The 25,252-nt window shown below is 42.7% G+C and overlaps 1 protein-coding gene across 9 annotated transcripts in view; it reads left to right on the top strand.

Moving 5' to 3' along the window:
• The window catches only part of arhgap32b (Rho GTPase activating protein 32b), a 113,348-nt gene that overhangs the window by 73,155 nt on the left and 14,941 nt on the right, over positions 1–25,252 (top strand). For 5 of the 9 annotated variants that reach the window (XM_071460606.1, XM_071460605.1, XM_071460604.1 and 2 more), the window contains 8 exons: positions 2,242–2,328; positions 5,626–5,763; positions 6,804–6,896; positions 8,886–9,008; positions 9,367–9,444; positions 12,671–12,752; positions 14,216–14,266; positions 15,431–15,505. In XM_071460606.1, the coding sequence (XP_071316707.1) occupies positions 2,242–2,328; positions 5,626–5,763; positions 6,804–6,896; positions 8,886–9,008; positions 9,367–9,444; positions 12,671–12,752; positions 14,216–14,266; positions 15,431–15,505 (727 nt within the window). Of the gene's footprint in view, positions 1–2,241; positions 2,329–5,625; positions 5,764–6,803; positions 6,897–8,885; positions 9,009–9,366; positions 9,445–12,670; positions 12,753–14,215; positions 14,267–15,430; positions 15,506–15,627; positions 19,543–22,302; positions 24,851–25,252 lie in introns of those variants that run through there. The other 4 variants (XM_071460607.1, XM_071460608.1, XM_071460611.1 and 1 more) reach the window with 4 other exon arrangements.

Raw genomic sequence — 25,252 nt, 5'->3', positions numbered from 1 at the left:
GAAAGAGACGTTATATAAGGTCATTTGCAGAGTTTACACCTATATGATTAAAAACAATGTGGCTAAGTCAGTATAGTAGGTGTTGGTGGTGGTCGTGCTTTGTGGGAATGCATTGCATGAATCTGTGTCCCCAGTTCCCTGTGCTCAGTTTATTGTGTGATTTCTCTAATGTACCTGTGTTGAATTAAAAACAGGCAGATATAGTACTGTGTGTTTGGGATGTGACTGGTTTTATTTATCAATTAGAATAATTAGAACCAAAGGAAATCTGAATTATAAAGGAATACAGAATTAATTTATGTTGCATCTGGAAAAAACAAATAAAATGTATGAGGTTTTATGTTTCTGTGTTGGTCTCTGTGTGCATCAAATAAGACATTATAGAAAAGAAACAATAGCAAATATATTGTTTTAGACAGAAATGATTGTTATATTTAAGGAGTTTAACATTTCTGTCAAAAGATGGCACCTTGAACTGAGATCTGTTTCTTAAAACACACACAGTTGCTCAGGTTGTAAAGCTGGAGCTGTTAAAGGAGACACCGATGTCCATACAACTTTGTTTGCTGAACAGATGCTGTGTCAGGTCTCCCAGCTTCTTGCTTCTTGTGTCCTCAGCTATATTTCATCAAAATGTGGGCGGTCAGCACTGTTCACTCCAACATCTTGTGTATAATCATCATCTTAAACATCATCCACGTATGTTCAGGAGCTTCCGGAATCAATGAATAGAGTTCTTTGAGTAATTTTGTGTTGTCCCAGTGTTGGTGAGTACTGTGATTAAAAGCTCTCTGTGGGCTTCAAACTGATGTCAGTGATGTTTCCCTTGAGTAATTATGACCTGGACACCTGAAGTAAAAACAAAATATTTAAAGCGAACCCTGTTCCCAATATTGCCTCAAAGTTAACAAAGTTTTCCCACACTGTTTGACAGCAGCTCATATTTATTTTAGATCTTGTGCCTGCACTTCATTGAAGCTGCAGGATATTACACTTATGATTGACACAATCGTGGCTGCAACATCAAGCAAGATGAGAAAATCTGTTTCTTTTTAGTTTGCTTCATATTATGCTCATTTCTCTGCTTTGTTTGGAAAACATGGGGTCATGAATAGGATTTAAAAATCCCATATTGTATAAAGGTAGATATCCATGTGTTTTTTCATTATAAAGCAGGTCTAGGTTCTATATTAATACTGTGAAAATATCAAAGCCTCAGTCCACAGAGAAATGCACACAGCCTGTATTCAGAAACTGAGCCTTAAAACCAGCCGTCAGGACTCCTGTAACTTTGTGTCACAACAAAGCAGTCACTGCCCTCAGCTGTGCTGCCGAGCCTGGACCCATCATCCAATCTTGCAGGATTTGGTTTCTCTGAGTGTTTGACTGAAATCTACTATATTTTTATTTGGAGGCTCAGATCCTCTCTTCTGATTGGCTTACTGACCTGTTGTTACTAGAGCTCCAGAGAGTCTGAGAGAGGAGATGTAAAACTACACCGAGATGATTTTTGGTTCTTAAAACCAGAAATATATCTTCTTATGGATATCAACACTTAAATAACAAAAAATACAGACAAGTATAAAATATAGGATCTTTAAATTAATGGGTTTCATGCAGACTGTAGTGTTGTCCACCCATGAGTTAATAACGCAGCTGGAGTCGGAGTGGACTGATGATTTTTGTTTTCCTGCTGAGACATGTGAGTTAAGAAAAAAACTAAAGTTGGTTATAATGAACTGATCAGAATCAGAATCAGAATCAGTTTTATTGCCAAGTATGTTTCTACATACAAGGAATTTGTTTTGGTGATTGGTGCAATTGGAGGTTCTTGTAAACAACAGGTTTACACAGTTTTAGTTTCTGCCTGTATGTGGGAATCAGGTGGACCATGACACGGTCAGAGTGGCCCAGTGCAGCCCGGGGGACGGCGTGATAAGCACCACTGATTGTGGTGTAACAGTGGTTCAGAGTGTTCCCCTCTCTGGTCGGGCAATTAACAAACTGTCTGTATTTGGGCAGTTCGTGGCTGAGGTTACCTTTGTTAAAGTCACCAAGGATAATAACTAAGGAGTCCGGGTTGGTCCGCTCCACACACAGTATCTGCTGTGGCCTGTGGTGGGATGCAAACACTGACCAGGATGAATGAAGTGAACTCCCGGGGGGAGTAGAAGTTATAATGAACTGATTTCTTGGAAGATGTTTGTTTAACTCCCCAACCCTTCTCTTTGTGTCTTTCAGTTGTCCCTCGGGGATGAACAGTGTGAAGTGACACGGAACGGCTATGAGTCTAAGGAGCTGGTGTACTTAGTTCATATTTACTGCCAGGTAAGACTCCACTGCATTTGATAGTGCAGTCACACAGAAATACAGATACATACCTAACCACTCACAAGCATCTATATACTTAAATGTAATTATATACGAACTCCCCCACAGGCGCCACTTCATCTGAAAACACACACACCCACACATTTGTACAAACGTATTTGTGCTTTCACCGTCTCTCTAAAAACTTGACAGAGGTGATTTCCAACCCACAAACGATGATTTGATACAACCTGTCCAGATATCCAGCGCGCTCCTCCCTTTGAGCAGAGCTCCGGCTCAAATTCAGATGTCACTCACTTATTGTTTCAAAAACCCAAGTTATGTGGGAATTTGGATCTGAACTGAAAAAAGCTGTGGACGTCTGCCAGGATGGGTGAGCGTTTCTGAAGAATGATGGATAGAAAAAGGCCTCAGAGTGTGACTTCTTCAAACAATGAGCTTTTACAGAGTACTGTACATGTTTCTGCACATTTAAGGATGTTGCCTTGACTGATTTTTTTGGATTTAATTGTTTATTTTGATCTTTTTATATGTTTCTTCGTCATTATTGGAACATTTAGTCATTCTTCGCAGCAGTTACCGGTGGCAGCATCCATCAAGTCTCATCAAGCAGAGGCCTTATGGAGTGTTCCCCTCATTTGCCATCATTGTCTCCATGTTTGTCTCCGTCCTACAGCTCGTTGTACATTCCTTGTTTAGTTTTATTGCAGAGGTCTTGTCAAAGCAGAAAAAGTTGGCTTAGTCATCTTCAAAATTCCTTTTTAAGGAGCGATGTCAGTGTGAAGTAACAGCCAAATTATTTATGATTACATCATATGCTAAGTGCAAGACATTTGATTAACCCGAATTTGGGCAAAGCCTTAAAGTAGAAAGCACACATGTGCACCAGCTGCTCAGAAGCTCTGCCCCAGCCTCCTCCAGTGACATTTTTGATTCTGGTTTCATGCATATCCCTCCACAGATCATATTCCATTTGCACGACCTTGGCAAAGCCACACAAGTATGTGGCTGCGTACTTGGAAATTCCAACTTCTCACAGCCATTGGAAAACTACTAAATCTACACCAGGTCTATTTGAAAAGGGACAAAAAATCTGGCCAAGATTTGGCCTTGAGTTGTGTGCTCAGAACTTTAAACAGAGAAAGTAGCACAGCACAGTGAGACTGGTTCAGTTCCACAAACCCAGAAAGGGGGGGTTGACCAGAAGCACCATCTGAAAGTGGGACAGGAAAGGCATAAAGAGTTCCCCAAGCCCACAGAGCCATCCCAGCGGCGTCTCCCCCAGCCAGCACTTTTCAAACAGCACTAGAATCAGTGAGCTGAGTGGTGCACTGCAGTCCCAGTCGCACAAGCCCTGGCCTTGGTACACACAGATCTTTCTAGGCCAAATCAAAGCAGAGACTTTTTCCACCGCTAGTTTCTCTCACTGGGGTTTTGAGGTTTGGAGCCCTGTCTTACTGGATGAAACAGAAACAACAAATCCATGGATTTACTCTTAGATTTAAAAAAAAAAAGCTAAGTTACATTTAATGTGGTGGATCGAGGGTAAAATATTCTTGGTTTACACTTGCACTATTGGCATTTCATCACTGTATTTTACTATGGAGGGTTCAGGAAGCCGTTTATGCTCTTTGTTTACGAAGACATTTCCAGTATCAAAGTGTACAAGGCCATGGCAGACTTGACTCCCTCTTTTATTTTTCAGTTTTTGAGACAGAGCCATTTCATTAAAAGACGAGTGTCTGTGGAGACAGAAATGCAGTACCAGAGAACAGAGACGGTTGATAAAGGTTTTAGTGCGACTGTCTTTGTGCTGACACAGAGGCTCGTCGCTCCTTTTGTGATTTTTAAGTTCAAATCAAATCGAGTCTGGGACCAAGGTGCAAAACATTAAACAAGGACCATTTTACACAACACTAAGTCATGCACCCTTCAATGTGTTAATACAAGCTGGCAAAAAAACATCTAGTGCAGGCAGACAAAATATGCAACTGTACCACATACCTAGGCTTAAACAAAACAGTTAAAACAATAATACAAAAAATATGGAATAATTACGATCGTCCCAGATTTATGAAAGACAGTATAAAAGAACAGGTATTCAGAAATGAAATTTAAGAGTCTTTACATGAAGTCGCAGTGAAATGGAGCAGGTGTTAAGCAGCTTGATAGCCTTAAGGAGGAAGCTTTTTAAAAGCCTTTTGGTTCCAGCTCTAGTCCTGCAGAACCTGCCTGATGTGGGAGGGGGCACTGACAGTGTGAAGGCGTCAGCTCTGGTGAAGCTCCTGAGCAGAGGGGTGGGGAGACTTCTCTGCCCCTCTGACAGCCCTCTGTAGGGCGTCAGTGTTACTGTTGCTGCAGCTCTAGCACCAGGTGGTGATGCAATATGTCAGTTTCCTAAGAAAGTGCAGTCTCTGCTGGAGACCTGGTGGTGTTCATGGACCAGGTGAGGCTGGGGAACCTGATGCTCTCCACTGTCTCCACTGTGGAACCACTGATGCCTTTCCTCAGGCTTGTTGACGTTGAGAACCAGATTATTGTCTGTACACCAGCCCTCTGGTACACTGTTTCATCATTTCTGCTGATGATGACACCTGGTGGCACGGTCCTGTGTTAGCAGTGTAAAGCCTTGGGGGGTCGCAGAGCTCAGTGTGATGGAGTCAGAGCTTCAGTTTTGGTTTTGAAACATCTGGGGACAACGGCTTGACTCAGAGACGTTAAAGACATCTGTTGGAACATCAACATCTTTAATCAGCGTTTGACTTTGAGTATAGGATGAGATCAGGATGAATTTGTAGAGCAGTTGTTTTTAAGATGCAAAGTGTTTCCCAAGGAAAAGGAAAAAGATAAAATGAAGAATAATAATCAATAAAACTGTGTTAAGTAGGTGAAACCATAAAATATCTGTAGTAGAGATGTAGAACTTCTAAAAGGTGGAATACCTTCTGCACCTGTACAGCTGCAGTTACATGATCAGGTTTTTTTCTTTCTGACTGAAAATTTCTGGTCAGCTGTTCACATGTGAGTTGGAGTCTATGGCTTTTTGGTTGTTCAGATATACTTTTATTAATTACTCCTATTCTGATTGTTGCATCTGACCCAAATGTCACATTCAATAAAAGTCGTATATTTCTAAGCACCTGACTACAGAGTGTTTGTTACACAGCATTTTAATTTTCCCTCAGTGAAAAACTATCCGCTTCAGCGTAGCTGCAGTTGAATAAGAACATTGTTCACAGTCAGCTCTTGGTTGCACTGTCTGGTTGCACTCAATGTTTTGTTGTGGTTGCGCAGGGTCGCAGCTGGATTGTGAAGCGCAGCTATGAGGATTTCCGTGTCCTGGACAAACACCTGCACCTCTGCATCTACGACCGACGTTTCTCACAGCTTCCTGAGCTGCCTCGACTCGACAGTCTGACTGATCAGTCAGAGGTGAGCACTGAAAACATACATCTACACACACACACACACACACACACACACACACACACACATATTTTTAAAATCAAACTGAGGCCTGTGAGCTAAAAAATCCAATATGGACTTTAATAGATTTAGATTCTTCACATTTAACTTGAAGTGAATGAACTTCCAGCCTTCACCTGCTTGAATCTCACACATCTATGTTTACGCTTCCACTGAACCCTCCAGAGATTAGTCAGGCCCTGAATTAAATGAATAACAGCATTTGTTGCCCACACACCTTTAAAATACAAGACAACATGGTATCAGTTATCTGATAAAAGCTCCTCCAGTTGCTGTGCTTTGATATTCAATATGATCTGCATGGCTTATTTCTTGGGAATGCACCATTTGATATTTTGCCAGTTATTTCCTGTTCAGTTTGTGAAAGGTTTTCTGAGCCAGTGAAATCTTTACAGTCAGATTGAGGCTTTAAAAAGAAGCAGGGGCATCAAACCAAATTGGTAAAAACCAGTTTATTACTAAGTGTGTGTGTGTGTATGTGCGTGTGTGTATGTTTACAAAGCTGCATTTAGAGGATTCATTGCTGGAGCTAAGGTTTGGATTTTATTTACAGTGCTGTACCTGCACGTCGAGACGAATAGAGCTGAAGTTTTCATCCCACCTCTTCTTCTCAGTAGAGGTTTAATGTCAGCGTCAGCTCAGCTGTGCAGATGTGTGGCACCAGAGACTAAACTTCCCTTGTAATATGAAGTCACAGCCACAAAACCTCATTTCAAGTGGTTAAGTGTAGCTGCCTAATTGTCTGCCTCTGACCCTCAACCAACACATAACAAACAGAGCCAGAGAGTTTTAAAGGTGATTACTAACACAGTGAGCAGACATCTTTAACTGAAATGACTTGTTTTTAACTGCTTAGTTTAATATTCAGTGCATTAGTAATGGTTACAGTACTAAATGCATAATAATGATATAATAATGGATTCTTGCTCTGAGGTCAGAGTAATGAGTCTAACTGGCCTGTGCCTGTTTTCATGTTTCCCTCTCAGTCAGTTTCCCAGATGTTGTTAGCTTACCTCTCCCGGCTCTCAGCCATCGCTGACAACAAGATCAACTGTGGGCCCGCCCTCACATGGATGGAGGTAAGGCCGTGTCAGGAAGAAGCTTTAATGAGGAGATCTGACATATTTTTTTGCAAAACTTGCGTGGTGTCAGGCTGCTGCCTTAGAAAGGTTTTACCTCCAGATGAAAGGCCCATAAAAGAAACAAACTATCCATTAATGCTGCTGCACAGTGTGTGAAAGGAGAAACAGTGAAGAGCTGCTGGAGCATTGTTCTCAAACCCTGCAGAGCCACACAGAAAACAGAGAAGTCTATAAAATCCTGATGACATATTGGAAACAGCAGAACTGGATCAACAAATAAATTAAAGTAGACAAACAACTGCAGAAAGACTTGTTTTAAACTGAAACACAGACATACAGGGTTCTGCTGTGCTATTAAAGATTAATAAGAGTCTCTATATCTGCATACCTAGAAATATAGTGCAACAATACCACGTATGACTGTGGGATTAGCAGCTGTAGAAGATATTGACAGCAATTCTACAAGTCATCCTACTAATTCATTCTTCTCCTCTGCAGGAACACTTGAATAAACAGGTAGAAAGAGTTGTGCTGAATTCACTTTTCAGGAGATGAAGAAAGAGAAGAAATCCTGCGAGTGCTCCTTCTTCTCCTGTGTAAACACTGCAGCGACACATTCTCAGCACAAAGTCTTTTATTATTCAGTAGTTTAACAGTGACGTCTGTGCAGATGCAGACTTAAGGTCTGTACTACGAAGCAGGGTTTGAGGTTATGGAGGTAACTTTAGTTTAACTTTGGGTTTTCAGTCCTATGACAGTGGTTCACTTCTTACCAATCAAAAATCACCATGGTAACTGAAACGGTCAACAGCAACTGACCAATCAAATCACTTGAAAAACTGAATCATCATTTCTACAGGGGAGTTTACAGTTAAATGACAAATAATAAGGAGCATTTATACATTCATATAAATCAGTTGATTTGTTTTGCTGTTTGAGTCTTTGCATGTGTCCACTCTGGCTTAAAAACAGAGTTTCCAACAAACAGAGGAGAGTTTATCACTAAATAACTACATCATAACTATTACAGCTTCATCTGAACTGAACACAGATTCTTTCATCCTGACAGTGATGAAACTTTTACTCTCCTCTTCATCACTGCAGCTCAGAATAACATGGGGAGACTGGAAATAAAAACCGCACCTCTGATGTCTTTGATTAGAGAAATGACACACACACTGTTAAATATTTCATGATTATAAATGAAGATTTCAGTCTCACTGACCTCATCACACATCAACTACTTCAGTAAGAAGCTTCATGCACTTATCCTCAGTCTGACAATAACATCTGGAAATTATTTCTGTTGTTTTTTTATTCTGGTCATGTGATCATATTGTTTGGATTTCACCTTGTTGAATGTCACGTTTGGATGTTGCTGTAAATGAATTCACCAACAGGTGTATTACACAGTATATTTAAAAACTCTGCCTCTTTCACATGAACACGCTTGTATCCAGACAGGTAAACCCAGGGTTAGCTGAACTAGTTAACATAACCAGCTGCGTTGTACAGGTTATCAGGACAGTCAGTGTTAGGTTAAGTCGGGATATCCAGGGGATGTTGAACTTGCTTCGCGGTACAGGCCTCTGGATCTGTAACTAGTCCTGATCCAGACGTTTATCTGTGACCTGGGTCACTTCATTCATATGTTTATAGAACAGCATTTGAAACAATAACTGTGGAGTTTACACGATGTGTTTAGACTGGGCCTCACAATCAGTGCACTTCAGTGTAGTGTTTTGTTCTACCTTCATATCTGTAGCATACTGTGGTTTGATGAGAACTATTTTAATTGCACTTTGCCCAACTAGAGGCAAGAGTTGGAAATTAGCAACAGCTATAAACTCAGTTTCATGCTCTGTGCCGTATTGAACCCACAAAAAAAAAAAAGTCTAAGACACTTCACCAAAACAGCTTTTAATGGCAGGATGATTAGACTTGTTCATACTCATGTCATTGTTCTGTATTTTGTGTGTGTGTCAGGTTGACAATAAAGGGAATCATCTGCTGGTCCATGAAGAGTCGTCCATCAATGTGCCAGCTATCGCTGCCGCCCATGTCATCAAGCGCTACATCGCTCAGGCGTCGGATGAGCTGTCCTTCGAGGTGACAGCGACATCAACACACACTCTCTCTGAGTCTCTGTGTCTTCAGATATTCTGAGAGTCCATTACAATTCCTCAAAGACATTTCCTCATCTGTTGTTAGTTGCTGCATAAAGATTTGATAACACTGAACGTGGCAGACAGTAAGACACTAAAGGAGACAAAGAACTGAAAGAGCAGTAAAGCTGTCTCTTCCAGGTAGTTAAATCAGTTTTTAGACGTTAAAGTCCAGACAAATCCTCGCTGAACTTAGCTGCCTTCAGAAGTTAAAGCCTCGCTGCTGTCGTCCATCATCACAAGGAAAAGGGACAATCAGACTCATCTTTAATCTTCTGCCCCCTCCTTGTGGCTCTCTGCAGGTTGGCGACATCGTGTCAGTGATTGACATGCCCCCTAAAGAAGACACCACATGGTGGAGGGGCAAGCACGGCTTTCAGGTATGCAGCTCATAAAACACAAAACACAGCCGGGGAGCCGAAAAGACACACACACACACACACACACACACACACACACACACACATACACACATTTAGATCAGGCTGTAGTTGAGGTTTTTCAAGGACAAGGACAGAATGCTGCTTTGCAGAGCAGTTTTCAAACACTCTTGAGTTTGCTGAAAAACAAGGCAAGTTACATATCCTGTTTTATATGAAGCTTTGGAGCAGATTACATTGTGTGTGTGTGTGTGTGTGTGTGTGTGTGTGTGTGTGTGTGTGTGTGTGTGTGTGTGTGTGTGTGTGTGTGTGTGTGTGTGTGTGTGTGTGTGTGTGTGTGTGTGTGTGCTGCACCCAAACAAACATGTTGATATGCCAGGACCAGATTTACTGAGGATCGAGTTGTTGAAGGTACCAGTGAGTCAGGGAAACACGACCCAGAGAGTCCAGTTAGAGGAACAGATTCATGCTTTTAAAGGCTTATCAGACGCCAGCGTGGTGCACAGAGGTCTGTGAGACTCATAGAAAGGATTTTACAGCTCTGGGAAGTAACAGCTGCAACTATTTTATCCTCCATCACAATGATCACGAGGTAAACACATCACAGCGTCATTTGTGTCACATTCTCCCCTGTGTTTTTGGTTTGTTTTGTTTTCTGGAGCCCTCTGTGTTTGCACCCCCGCTGCCCCACCAGACCGGTTCCATCCAATGACTGAGAGGAGCATGTGTTTTTCACACAGCTGAGGTCGGTCTGAACCTGACCCTGAGCTTTTGAGTCTGGTTTTCAGGCACAGATTTGATGCGTTCAGCAGTGCATTTGACACAAATCACAATTTGTGAGTGTAAGGTGCAACTCTCTCCTCATTCCAAATGCATTTAAGAGAGGGCTGTGCAAATAACAGCACACCGAACATAAATATAGCACAGATGGAAATTACTGCACACAAGCCAGAAGGCTCTGAGGATGAAAATAAACAAAATTCAATTTTGGCCTCTAAAAAAACTGGGGCAATTATTCATGAACACAATATCTGATTACTGTGACAGCAGCAGTGGCAGGGGTCTTATGGTCTGTGTGCATCAAGGAGAGGTTAACAGTTTATCAGTACTCACATGCACAGTCGTTCCTTGTTGTAATCAGTCGCCCTGTTCTTTAAGAAATCCTTCCTAATGTGACCTAGGGGAAAGTGAAGCAGAACAAAAAAAAAAATCCACAGTGAAGTTTATCTGATGTTTACATGAGGTTTCAGGCGTCTTGAGTGTGTATCTTCCAAAATTACAGTCTCTTACTTCACAAATTCATTGTGTTATTATCCCTCCACCACAGCTCAAACATTGTCTGGGAGGACAAAGAGGAAATTCTGTACCAAAAAAGATCATAAAGATCATAATATTCTACTTTTAGGAGTAATATTTTGTGATAGTAACAGGGTCAGGTGGATTTTAAGTGAAGTAAATGTTTTCTACTGTATCATTTCTTCTCTGAGCTCGATGATCTCAGACAGATCTCACCAGTCCCAGGAGCTGACAGCGTGATGAGCTGATACTGTAGATTGGAGCCACAAATTCAGTGGAAGTTGAAGCACATGTTTGTGTTGCTTCTTTTTCTTAGGAAATCTGCCCCCCGTGTGTGTTGAGGCATGAAGCATTAGGGGGAATATTTACAACTATGTAAAAGCATGAATCTCTAAAATCTCATCAAACAAACAGCAGAACATAAACTTCCCTGCAGAGATTTTACAGCTTGAATCGTTTGCGGTGCAACAGCAAATCTGGGTTTTGAAGCTCATGTCTGGATGGACCTCCTCTGACCGGCTCCCCCTCTCCACACTGCCCCCTCTCCTCCTGTGTGTTTTGGCTCTCTTCCTACAAGGAGCCGTCCTGTCATCCAGCCTCACTGGCAGTGTGGCAGCCAGCGGGCACTCACTGATCACATCAGTTGCATTTCAGACACATTCTCAGTGGCTGGAGACCACTGCCCTCCTCTGGGTTTACACAGCTTCTCCTTCACCACACATGGAGACATGGAGGGGCTGTTTTTCATGTGGACTGTGAGCACATACAGCCTGGACACAAACAGCCTGGCTGTTACTTATATCAGATCCACAGATCACACTAAACGCGGACTGAAGCTCAAACAGGTCATGTGCTAGAGGAATGAATGACGACTGGTGACACATCTGCAGTACCACCTGTCTCCATGAGGAGGTGGTCATTCAGTGATGTGATGTGTCCTATGTTGCATCATGTAAGTCTTTCAGACAAACCACAGCTGGACCAGAGTTTATTCACAGGAGGAGCAGGTTCACAGATACTGGATGAAGACTGAATGTGTAATCTAATGTGTACACAAATACCAATAATGCACATATGAAGAGAACAGACAGCACTGATGTAGGTCGTATGTGTCAACCTGCTACAAAACTATATGAAGCCTAAACAAAGAGGCAGAATTATTAGAAAGGAAATATGGTTAATAAAAATAAAATTGCCAAATAAATGTCAACAGACTGAGGCAGTTTGACATTTTCCAGCTAACTCCTCCACAGTTAGCCACAACTGAACAGGCAGGTCTGTGCTCTTTTTTGCAGGAGGAACCAAACACACACACACATGACAGTAGGTGTGTTTCCATTACCCTGCTTCATGCACAATTTGAAATTGCAAACTTAAAAATGAGTAATGGAAACACTTAAATTTGAAAAGAACTCTAAAATATCACTAAAATATCTGTCAGGTGGTTTGCAATGTTTCTCAAAATTGAAATGTAAACACTATTTTTTAACATTGAAGTCATGGTGCCTGTCGTATCATATCCCAGAAAGCCAGTTCTAACCGAGTGCTGGAAATCCCATGTTACGTTTAATTGAAATGATAATGTGAGAGGAGAAAAACAAAGCTTTATTCATTACTCAACAGAAACACAGACCATTCACAACTGTGTTTTGTCGACTTTTCTAAAAACTCGCTTTTATTTTGCACAAAACTGCAAAGGAAACCCGGCGCCTGATGTGGTGATTTCCTCGCCACCTGATCAGTAAATGTCCAAACCAAGTCCCAAATCTCATCTTTGTCTCAGTGCTTCTCATCTCAAAATCACATGACTGATGTGGCCTCCACAGCTCAGCGTGGGTACCGCCTGTCTCTCAGTCTTCATTTTGTCGTCTAAATCTGATTGTACTTCCTCCCACCTCACCTGCTTGTCTCGCTGCTGCTCTCTGTCCAGGTTGGCTTCTTTCCCAGCGAGTGCGTGGAGCTGATCAACGATAAAGTGCCGCAGTCCATGACCAACTCTGTGCCAAAACCAGGTACTCCTCCACCTCCTCCTCCTCTTAAAACCATTCACAGGAAACCTGTTGGAGGGAAGTTATCACTGATGGCAGCTGGTATGGCTGCGTTTTCAGGAAGTGGTTAGGTCTGTGATGGATGGTGTGTGTGAGTGTGTGTAACTGGATCTTCACTGTAGTGGATTTCTAGTGTAATATCCCTACACCATTATTTGAACAAAGATATTTGTTTTTATGTCCAAAACCCTCGGTTCATCACACAGAGCTGTGTTTCAGACACTCATCAGTGCAAAGATAACATCAACTTCAAACTTATGAGCATGTTACAGTGAAAGAAAACACACAATTCTAACACATCATCCCCTCAAATAGCCCGTTAATCGTGTTACATTGACTCAGCTCTATGCAAATCCACTGGAAATAACTGTGCTAATCTATAGCCGTCCAGAGCAAACAGATAAGCTCTTTATCACGCTCCCGAGAGCGGCAAAGACAAATGTATAACATAAACTCAAAGGGAGCATTTAACGATGTTCAGCGGCTGCGGAGCACACCTCCCACACCTTCACACTCACACTGCAGCTCACATCATGTTGCTGTGAGCGAGTCCTTTAGATCAAACCTCAGTGTCTTGTATGAATCCACGTCACATCCTCCAAAACTGACTGAACCAGTGAGACTCACTGTCGCCGTTGCCCGACTGGAGCCGGGGATCCCGACCACTGAAAAAGCCTCCGAGGCTCCAGGATCTGGATGAAGTGATGACAGTGAAACAATACAAACACCAACCCCACAAGAACTACAATTAAGGCGGAGGGGGGTTATATCATTATATGTGTGGGGTTTCGGCTGCTGTTGGAGGCCTGTCTTATGTGTCAGTCGGGTTTCAGACCTTTCAGAAATGCATCTCGTGGTGTAGAGTTAACTGTTGCAGTGTACACACACTCCACTGCCCAAGGCCTGACTCAATCTGCCTGCCCCCTCCCCTGCTCCTCAGCAATGTCTTAATGCTTGTTGCTTTTTTTTGTTTTTTTTCTGCATGTGTCTTTATTTATCAATCATACTTCAGAGTATCCGCAGGTCAGGTGTATTATCTACACACCCTGAATGCAGCCTAAAGATAATGTTTGTCTCTTGATACATCATCATTATTCAGATTCAATCAGAAATATGTCGGTTTTACATAAGTCTTGTCTTATATTCTACATAGTAATAACTAACGTCTGATATTTGTTTTTCTGAACCTGCAGATTCTCTGTTATCAGTGATATTAACATGACTCTACATGAGCAGATCCTGGTCTCAGCTTAGAACAAATAACCTGGTGTAGCTGCCTGTTTCTGTGTCAGAACTGCACTGCTTGTTCTCCACTGCCTGAGTGTGTCTTTTTAACACTGTTGTTGTTGATTCACTGCACAGGGATGTACAGTTGTGTTGGCATGTGTGTTGATTTGTTGCATTTGACTGTGACTCCTCTGCCTCAGCCTCCCCCTGCTCTGGCCTGCAGCCCGCTTCTTGGAGTCTCTTCCCCCCCTGTGCGTGTTGGTATACACACTTCATCCACCCCCCTACTCACCTCACCTTCACTAAGTCACACACACACACACACACACACACACACACACACACACACACACACACACACGTGTATCACATTTTGTACATCAGAGTTTTGATGATTCTAGCTGAAGTTATAATCCTTACGATTTTTAGTCCTGGTTGAATTTAGCAACACCAAAGAGTAACACCAAGTGTGGTTTAGTACTACAACTCCCAGAATTCAGACGACAGCAAACACTCCTTGAGCAGTTAATTTGTGAGAAACTTTCTTCATCAAACAACCGTCTGATTTCATGCTGCATACAGTGCAAGTAGTTTTCCACACAGCAGCAGAATGCAGGAATCTTGTTATCATGCTGAGGAGTTGGAGGTGTGCAGCCTGTCTCCTGCAGCTCTTCATCCAATGTAACAGCTCATTGTGGCAGCTCCTCCTTAAGCCATTAGTCCCTCATATATTTAAAAAGACCATTGTCTTGTTTTGTAGGTGCGTATTTGATGAGCAATCACGGTTAGCACTAACCTCAGTTAGTTTGCCATTTGAAAGCTTTCAATGTGAACTAGCAGCAGTAGGCAATGTTGAGTTAGCATGTAGAGTGCTGGGAGAGTGAACGGTAAACAGTGGGGCTGATATCAGTGAGAGAGAATTAGAATCAGTAACACTGGATTAAAGGCTGCAGCGTTTCCTGTCAGTCCGTCACGCTTTCACAGGCAGTTTGAATTCCACAGGGGAGCGACACAGTCTGCCACTAACAAGGAAATTTACTATAAAGACTGTAAATAAATGCATTGCGTGACTATTGCTAAGAAAAATGGGGTTTTCAAATCTTAAGGATTATAACGTAACAGTTAAATGAAGTTCTCTTGTTTAGACAGACTTTTGTTTCACTGATAAATGCAATGTTTCTATAATTGGGTGTATGCCTCACATCCACATATATTCTCTGTCTCACATTACAGTTTGTATCTTTAGTATCAAAGTATTATTTCTATGCAAAGCCTCTGACCTCACAGTCCCAAAGGACACAGTTGCTCTGTTCTCTAACTTGAAGTGCTTCTCTCCCTCTGCTGGTTCTCTCATGTCTCCATCGTCCATCCATTCATCTGTCTGTTGGTCCATCTGTCCATCGGGCCGCATGCAGACTTGGAGATGGAGAGTGTAATACAGGACAGTGCATGGGTGGCCGACCCGCTAAACCACTACAGCCTAAGTTCAGGTAGACAAAAGCCCCTCAGTGTGTTGCACCGTCAGTCCCCCTCCCCTTTAACCAAAAACTAACTCCACACCCCCAAGTGATGTATTTGCACTGTGTGACTCTAACATGACTCGTCTGTGTACCTGTCACAGTAGCTTTAAATTGGGGGTATAGCGTGGGTTCTAGTTTCACTCCTCACATGAAAAAACAAACATCTTGTGCACTTTGTAATGTTGTGTTACAAGAGAAGCTTTTACAATCTGAGTGAACTGTCCTGTCTGTGACCTTTAACACACTAATCCACATTATCTCTACACTCTGGTGGTGGGCCAGTAACACTTTACACACATCTGGTTGTGCAGTAGTAGAGCATGTTTGTCCAGTATTTGTGTGTGTGTGTGTGTGTGTGTGTGTGTGTGTGTATGTTTGTGTGTAAACTTTCCTTTACTTGAATTGCTCTTAACTCCTGCAAGAAAATGTCTATGTGGTGCAAGGTATGGTCATATTTCCTTTTAAATGTGCCACTTAAAAGATAATTATTTCACTGTAAGATTCTTCCTATCACACTTTCATATTGTGGACATGTTTCAGATTTGTCAGAATGACTGTCCCTGACTCCACTGTACATGGCATCTGTGTGTAAAAGAAACAAAAATACAGTATACACAAGTTTTGGGCGTGGTGACGTTAACAATGGTTTCCAAAGTTCACTCTCAAAGTAGAACAATCACATCCCTTCAGCCCCCTGTTCTGTTTTTGTTGTTGCCCCCTCAAGGTGTATGCAAATGACTTCAGGGGTGAGCCAGGTTACTACAGCATTACTCCAAGCGACTGAATGTACCCTGTGTCTAGATGAGGGCCAGTTGTGTTTGTGTGTGTCTGTTTGGTTGGAGTGAAAGGCCACGGCAGGGGTGCCGTGCTGCTAGGTCTCGACCGGCCTTGATTTATTTAATCCTTTTACAATGAGGAGGCCTGTAAACCCATCCATTGAGCGTGAAGCTTTGTCCTGCAACAGTAAGAATCTCTGTCTGCCTCTCCATGGTGACTGAAAGAGCACATTCCTGCAGGGAGCCGCACAGCACTGGAAAAATATTCCTGCTCTGCTCACCACTAACCTTTTGCTGCTTCCCAGCAAAACCATGGAAATTGTTACATGCTGCGCTGCTCCCCTTAAAGAAGAAGGGCCAGAGAAACTAGAAGTTATCAGTCCTTCCATCCATGTCATTGTGTCGTGGTTGAAGCTGGGAGCGGTGTCCTCTGCTCTCTTCGCAGTGAAAATGCTCATTTGTCAACATCAATTTGAAAACAAAGAGCTGTGAGGTTTGAATAAGAAGTGTCAGTCAGTCTTTCCTCCCCAGACAGCAGCCCAGTAGACCTACCAGTTACTAACCCAGATGTAGAGCCCCCCCGCCCCCGCCCCCTCCTCCTCCTTGCCTCAGTGCAGGCCTTCGTCATGTCTGGGGACCAGAGATTGGGGCAGCTGTGAGCACATATGAGCCAAGACAGCTGGTTATGTGAGGGAGAGAGGAAGGGAGACGGGGAGAGAATGTGTGAGACAGAGTGCGATTTGTCCTCCTGTTCCTCAGGACCTCCAGTCATTTCCTGGTGCTGTGAAACCATACCAGGCCCCTTGTGTAACGTCTTGCTCTGGAGCCTCAATAAGAAGCTGTTGTTGTAGACCACACCTTTGTTTGGCGAGAGGCTGCATTTGATCACACACTAACAACCACGTTGTAAAGTGGGTGAGTAAAGCACAAAGATAATTCTTTACGTCTTTGCTCCCCTCAGTGGACTCTCAACAGCTGCATCATTGTTGTCATTGTTGTGGCTTTAGTGTGTCATTACTGAAACAAGTTATCACATCAGGTGCTTTGTTGCAGATGTTTAACCAGCAGGTAGGAATTCAAATTTACAGCCATGTTTTTACCACATTGAACTTGGCACGTAGCTGTAAAAATACACTTCCTCATTGTGTCCACATCCCAGGAGTGAAGTGGATTATTCACATCCATGCAAAGCAGCAGCTGTATGATAAGTTAGTCTAACATAAAGCTCTCTCATCCTGTTATGTTCTATGATGTCAGGGCCGGAGCTCACTGTTTCCTGTATAGGTGGCTGGTGCTTTGCTTCTCCCAAAGGCGACCTCCACCTGCTGCTGAACTGTCTCTGCTGTGTCAGTGACAACCAGAGCAACTCCCACTGTCCTGATGCCACAAATGTTGAACTTGAAATATGATTTAATTTTGAAACTATCATATTGTATATAAACAGACAAATGAATTCACACTCAGTATCTTGTTTACTCAGTCACATGTCATCGACTACAGATCCTACTCATGGTCAGTTCAGGGATTCAGTGGTTAAACTGTAGCTCTCACTCTGTGCTTTCAGTGTCTCTGGTCTGTAGGTGATAGTGTAGGAGGCTTAGTGTAGGAGACATTGTGTAAAAGACATAGTATGATCTGTGCAAGTTGAATTGGGTTTGACCTTCTCTGTAATTTTCCTCAGTTCACACATTTTTAACAGATGCTGTGGGGAAAACAAGGCATTTTATAGAGCAAGGTATTATATACATGTAGAAGAAGCATTCAAAGTCTTCTTAAGTAAAACAACAGAAGTAATATCAGCAAAACTTAGTGTCAAAAGTAAAAGAAATAACTCTGCAGAAAAACATGATATTTTAGCTTGTTACTACTGATGCATTAATGTATAAGTAACATTTTACTGTCGTAGCCGCTTGAGCTGGAGCTGATTTTAACTACTTCACATACAGTTAGGTGGTTGGTTCCCAACCTTGCAGACTCCAACATGAATCTGTGAGAGGTCGTGGGATGATTAATGTGAGAGGACAGAAGAAAAAACAAAGTTCTGCTGCACAAATTTATGTTTATTATTTGGACTTTGGACTGAATCTGTGCTCTCGTCATGGTTGAAGCATTAGGTTTTCGGGTTGTCCGAGTGTGAGTGAATGTACTTAAGGCCAAAGAAACATCATAAATGCTTGTCAGGTTGGATAGATCGCATGCGGTGGAAGAGTCTGACTGCAGTCTTGTGATTCTGGATCAGCAACAAATTAGTTTGACTTTATTTTGACTCAACATGTCTGCTAAGGGACGAATCGAGTTAAAGAAATAATAAGATAATGTCTTCAGGGGGCCAGGGGCCTTTCAGAGGGGAGAGCTGAGCTGAAGTATATGTCATATGCTGCTTGTTAGGAGCATGTGTGTGTGTGCACTTGCAATCTAAAAGAGCATTTTCCACTGGTTAAAACCACCAGCTTGTATCTTGGCTGCTTAATCCCTGTGCCTCATTAAAATGCTGTTGGAAATGTTGAAATTTAGTACATGGACAAGCCAGTAAATAGGAGGCAGGGTGCACTGTGTTAGAGGGAAGAGAACTTGAAAGCACATGAAACACAAGGAATCAGCTCCTTGTAATACCGCAGCACAAAGTACCTGTGAAGTGTTTCATCTTGTGTGATTTCTGGAAAGACGTACATTAATGCAACAAGGCTTTGCAGCATTTACTGGCTCTTGGACAATAGGAGCTAAATGTGGGAGTAAAATTAGTTTATATTCATTATTTTGGTGTTTTCCAGAAATCAAATGCACAGTGCGGGCATAGTATCACATACTTGTGCTGTAATATATCAAATGAAAGTTCTCGTTCCGACCCACCCACTCCCTCATATTGACTAAATATAAAATTGCTTTAATGGTACCCACAGCTGTGCTAGAATGAGGTTAACAACTGATAGTTTTCGTATTTCCGGGAGCACGTGAAGGCAGCACAGGCTGGTCGTAAAACCAATCCGCTGGAGCGGAGACTGTCTGACAGAGCAGAGAGGGAGGTCCACCGCTCCCCGCCGCCAAACTTTACGCTTCAGTCATCTTCTGTTAAAGACGTCGGTTTCAGGTGAAGTTTCACAGCGGGTTGTGTGGGTTGGTGTCCGGTTAGCGAAAGACATAACACAAGTGAACAGTTGTGCTTTGGACATTTTTTTGTTGTTGAAATCCTGTCATAAAGCCTCTGGGCACCTCCAGCGTTATGAAGCGAAGGTAAGAAAACGCCTTTAAACTGTGTGGAGTTCATGTTTTCATCAGCAACCCGTTGTGAATTGCCTGTACCTTTTTTTATTTGAATTACTCTGGACGAAATTAGGCGTTAACCCTTTGTTACACGGATCATGTTTCATGAGGCATAAACAGTGTGAAGAGGAGTCCTACGTTGGTCGTAAGTGTGGAAAATATTTCTCCTTCCACATATGACTCCAGATTTGTCCAGCTTCTCTTTCTCTTTACATAACTGAAGAAAATATGAATGATATATTTACAATGTCATACTATTAATCAAAGACTAGACACTTGGGGATAACTTGTCTGTTTATCAGAAAATGTATTGTAACATGAGGTCCAGTTGTGAAACATCTGTAAACATTTATAAGTGTATAATAAAGTAGTCCCTCACAGTAGTGTCCACAGAGAATGAAGCCAAACCTCGGCTGACAGTACTCCTCTGTCCTCTCCTCTCTCTGCTGAAGTTGTGTTCAGTGGTGCATTGAGAGATGGAACAATAAGGCGTTTTGCTTTGACTGTCTTTGCACACATAAGCTCTTATTTCCGAGCAGAGGTCACTGTCACTCACAGCTGCCTTTTAGGCAGACGGCTCTTGTTGTTTACTCAGTGAACATCCATCCAGAAACACCAACAGGAGATGTGTTTAATGGGCGTAAACACAGTGTCTCCCACAAAGTGTTATTGTTTGGTAAATGGTGCAAACATTATCTCTGGGGTAGCTGCCTCTCAATGGGCAAATGTCCTTTTATCATTGGCAGCGATCAGGAAGTGATACTAATAATGGCGGTGAAGATGTTCCTTAAGTGCCTATAAAAGATAAAAGATAAACAACCCACTCAGATTTGTTAGGATTAATTGTGAGCAGGACCGCCACAGTAATAAAGACATTTAATCTGGTTAGAAAAGCCACAAATTACATTCCAGTCAAAACTCTCGTTCTCACAGGATGTGGATTTCTGAGAGTGACGGTGAAATCATATCCAACCCTTCCACATTTTCTTGAAACTACAACAGCAAATGAGGCCAGTTTGAATTTCCCGCTCCACCGCCTCCATGGCTGTGTGTGTGTGTGTGTGTGTGTGTGTGTGTGTGTGTGTGTGTGTGTGTGTGTGTGTGTGTGTGTGTGTGTGTGTGTGTGTGTGTGTGTGTGTGTGTGTGTGTGTGTGAGAGACTGTTGAGTCTCGAGGGGGTGCTGGCTGAAGAGAAAAGGCTGAGCTGGGCTGTGATGAGACCATTGTGAAGCCCAGAGGAACCGCGGTCACGCCTACATCTGCATGTGCATTCAGGCAACACTGACACACAGAGTAGCTGTATCAAATATCTCAGCATAAACTCTGCTGATTGGCTCTGAGCTGTTACTGCTCTAATTTAGGACGTTGTTCAATTCAATTCAATTCAATTTTATTTGTATAGCGCCAAATCATAATATACATTATCTCAAGGCACTTTACAGGGCAAGGTCAAGACCTTACTTTGTTACAGAATAAACCCAACAGTTCCCACAAAGAGCAAGCGCTTGGCGACAGGGGGGAGGAAAAACTCCCTTTTAACAGGAAGAAACCTCCAACAGAACCGGGCTCGGGGTGGGCGGCCGTCTGCCTCGACCGGTTGGGTTTAGGAGAAGATAGAAAGAGGGGGAGGGGGAGGAGAGGGGAGAGAAGAGAGAGAGAGAGAGAGACCAGGAACAGCTGTGTCGGTAATGGTGTTATCAATAATAATGACAGGTAACAGTGGTTAATAGTAAAGATGAGTAGTGGTGGATCTGGATCCTGCTGCTCCAGAGGCAGAGAGACCTGCAGGATGAGGACAGAGAGAGGGAGAGAGAGGAGAAGCACAAACTACGGGAGAGAAAAAAAATACAAAGTTAATGGCATAAAGTTATCGAGAGAGAGAGGGGGAGAGAGACAGAAATAGAGAGAGAGCGCCCAGTGAATCATGGGAATCCCCCAGCAGTTTAGCTCTATAGCAGCATAACTAAGGGATGGGTCAGGACATACCCGAGCCAGCCCTAACTATAAGCTTTACTAAACAAGACAGTTTTAAGCCTGATCTTAAAGGTAGAGAGGGTGTCTGCCTCCCGAACCCACACTGGGAGCTGGTTCCACAGGAGAGGAGCCTGATAGCTGAAGGCTCTGCCCCCCATTCTACTCTTACAAACTCTGGGAACCACAAGTTGACCTGCATTTAGAGAGCGAAGTGTCCTATTGGGAAAATAGGGAACTATAAGCTCTCCAAGGTACGATGGTGCCTGACCATTAATGGCTTTGTAGGTGAGGAGGAGGATTTTAAATTCTATCCTGGAGTTTACAGGGAGCCAATGCAGAGAAGCTAACACAGGAGAGATGTGGTCCCGTTTCCTAGTTCGTATCAGTACTCGTGCTGCCGCATTCTGGAGCAATTGGAGGCTTTTTACTGAATTTTTGGGACATCCTGACAATAAAGAGTTACAGTAGTCCAGTCTTGAGGTAACAAATGCATGAACTAGTTTTTCAGCATCCTTTAGACATAGAATGGGTCTGATTTTAGCAATATTGCGCAGGTGGAAGAAGGCTGTCCTAGAGACTTCATAGCAACACTTGTTGTGTTGCTATGAAGTAATTTTCCTCCAGTATGTGCTAAATGAATGTAATGAGGTGGTTGGAGGGGGGGGAAAGAGAGCACCCCCCCCCCCCCCCCCCCCCCCCCAACCTCGCAGCCTCTGAGGGAAAAGCTTCATCAGAAACACAGTCAGTGTTCATCAGGCAGTAACCATCCTTCTCTGTGTTTAACTTGGTCCTGTCTGGATTTTATCAAGACATGGACTACTGGCTGCCATTTCCCAAGCTGTGAATATCTCAGCCCCTAACATCAGATTTTGTCATTTTTACAAATATCCAGAAATATTCTGCTCAAACCACCATCAGCTGTTTGGGTTAAAGGACCACTCCTCCAGTTTTACACATGAAGATCAGTTTACTTGTCCTGGTCGTATAAACTGTTGTGTGTCTCTGGAGCAAGTTAAAAAAATTTTTTTTGCCCTGATGATGTCATAGTGATGTCATCAGGGTTATGGTTCTTGATAATAGAGGCTGATAAGAGAAAGCCCGCTTTACACACTGTAGGTGTGAAGTTTCAAAGCCGTGGGCGTTCACCAGGCAGAGAGGGTTTAATGAAAGATAGTATCGAGTTGCATCATGGGAAATGTAGGATCCATTATTTTGGAGTTTAAAGGTCAGGATATCTTGCTTCAGATTTAACCATTCGTTTTTAATTGTGTCGCTTGCAAGACTTCTTTCACTTTGTGAAACTATAAAATTAAATCACCGTGCCCTGCAGCTATAAATCGTCTAATTAATGTCACAGGAAGCAGCCTCTATCTTAGATTAAATGCCTTTCACCAGCTGGATTCCAGCAGCGAGTGTATCAGAGGCAGTTTCAGTGCAGAGCCTCTAGCCCTCAGGCTGTCATCTGCCTTACAGTAAGCAGATGGGAGAGACTGTCCGTGCTTCAGAGAGTCAGGCTTGTCACTGCGCTCCTCTTCCAGTCAGCCTGGGCTCTTAAATGAAAGCGACGTGTCAGTGTAAGCCAACACAGTTGCACAGTCAGCCCCACCCCCTCCCCTGCATGATACTGACGGCCCTTTTTGATCCCTCACCAGTGAGTAAACAAAGCTGCCTCAGCGGTTTTGTCTCTGGGTACAGCAGCGCAGAAGGAATTTCTCCCAGAGGGGTGAACTCTGGCTCCACCTTTTCCCTGACATGAAACACTGGGTCCTGTTTGCAGATGCTGGGTCAGAGGATACCTGTTGATCCAGAAATGATAGTGCTGCTTCATTAAAACAGCACACCATAGAGATGCTGGATTCAAAACTTTCAGACATTATTTCTTGACTTTGAGGAGTGAGGCAGTTGTAAATCCGTCTCAGTAAGGGATTGTTTATTTTCAGACACTAGTGTGTGAATATTGATCAGATGCCAAGTTAATTTAACTTCAGAAAACACGGATGGAATAGATAAGATGATCAGACAAGGAACTGAAATGAGAAAGTGTATCACACAGTGTGATCTTGCAGAGAGGTCAGTGGGAAGATGAGCAGACATGCAAAGAATGGAAGCAAGTCGGAACCACATTTCAACACGGGACTGTTCCCATGTAAAAGAAAAGAGCCCATTGGTCGTCTGTGCAGCAGCTTATTATGACCCATAGTGACATGTCGTTGTTGCCGTAGTAATAAGGACAGGAGCAATGTGACGGAGCGGTGATGCAGTTTATAGAGCGACAAAGTCCACGTCAGGAGGAGGTTGGGGTGGATGGATGGGTCAACAAAACACAGGCATATGACACAGGAGAGCCGTGTTTGATTCCCATGTGAAAGTAGCAGTTTATGTTGTTTCTATTGTCCATGACCATTCGTTGTTGTTATTGTAACCATGACAACAAAGATCATCTAATGTTTAGGAAGTACTTATTTTAACCCAAATCAGCATCTTTTCCTAAGCCTAACCAAGCAATGACCTTTATCAGAGTAACCATGGCAACGAACGAAGGTATCTCATTGACAGTACAGTCTGCGTGTGTATTGTTGTAACCATGACAACCCAGGCCTGGTACACCTGCAGCAGATGGCTGAAAAAAAGGTTGGAGGACTGGTTGTTCAATAAAATTGCCTTCAACAGTAAAATTATTTTTAACCTTCCCCCGATACTTCAGGTTTATCTGTGTTTGATTCAAGAAGCAAAAGAGTGAACAGTAGAGAGCGTCACTGCCACAGTATTTCTGAAACATGTTTGCATGAACTGTCACTGAGTGCATATATTTTTATTAGTTAGTATTCTGCCAACACAATTAACAACTTAATTCAACTACAAAGTAACTTTCCAATCCCATCATCTTATTAGTTTAACTGCTATCTTGGATGTTTTTATCCTAAATGTACTCAGACTGTCAATTAAGTCGGCTGCGCACACTTCACCTCCATAGTGTAAAATCAGCATGCAAAACAGGCAGCCGCTCATTAATTCTTATCTAATGGTCTCTGGGCGAGTTGGGGGCCGAGTCTCACACAGCGGCTGTTGTAGAATAATTCTTAGTTAAATTCATCACTTCAGACAAATGATCGCTAAAAGAGCAGTGAGTAAAGACGCTGCTTTGACATGTTTATTCTTCTCTAACACACAGTGCAGCTGTATCTTTCTGTAACTCAGCTTGTTTTGTTGCAGGAGATTGGTTTGGTAAGCAGTGGCCTACTTTTGGTTTTATTCCAATCAAAGCAGAGCAGAGCTCAGCAGAGAATAATTGTATCTCTCCAACGGTGAGTTATTTATTTGATTGAATGGTAAATGCTTTCTTCTTTAAGCTGCAGCCTTGTGTGCTTATTTTGGTCTAAAGGCCGGAGCAGGTAGAAATGAATATGTCAAGTCTGTGAAACACATGAGAGAAGTGGAAGGGGGAGGGGGCTGTGATCGTGACTGTGTTTGAAATCAGTTAAAGCAATGTGACCTGGAATATAAATAAAAACTGATGCGACACAGCAGTTTTTCCAATTCAGCCCCGAGCTCCTCAGAAGAGGAGGAAATGTTAGAGCCAGCGCTCTGCTCTGAGAGGTTTAGTGAAGCTCCAGATGTCACGTGGCTGAAAGAACACACTGATCATAGATAGGATAGTAATGTACATTTTCAATAGTGTCCTCATCAGTTAGTAAACCTTGAGCAAG

This window comes from Trachinotus anak, unplaced genomic scaffold (assembly GCF_046630095.1).
Source record: "Trachinotus anak isolate AG129_WGS33_773 ecotype Australia unplaced genomic scaffold, CSIRO_AGI_Tana_v1 ptg000024l, whole genome shotgun sequence".
NCBI lineage: Eukaryota > Metazoa > Chordata > Actinopteri > Carangiformes > Carangidae > Trachinotus > Trachinotus anak.
This window is presented reverse-complemented; position numbering and strand designations above follow the sequence as displayed.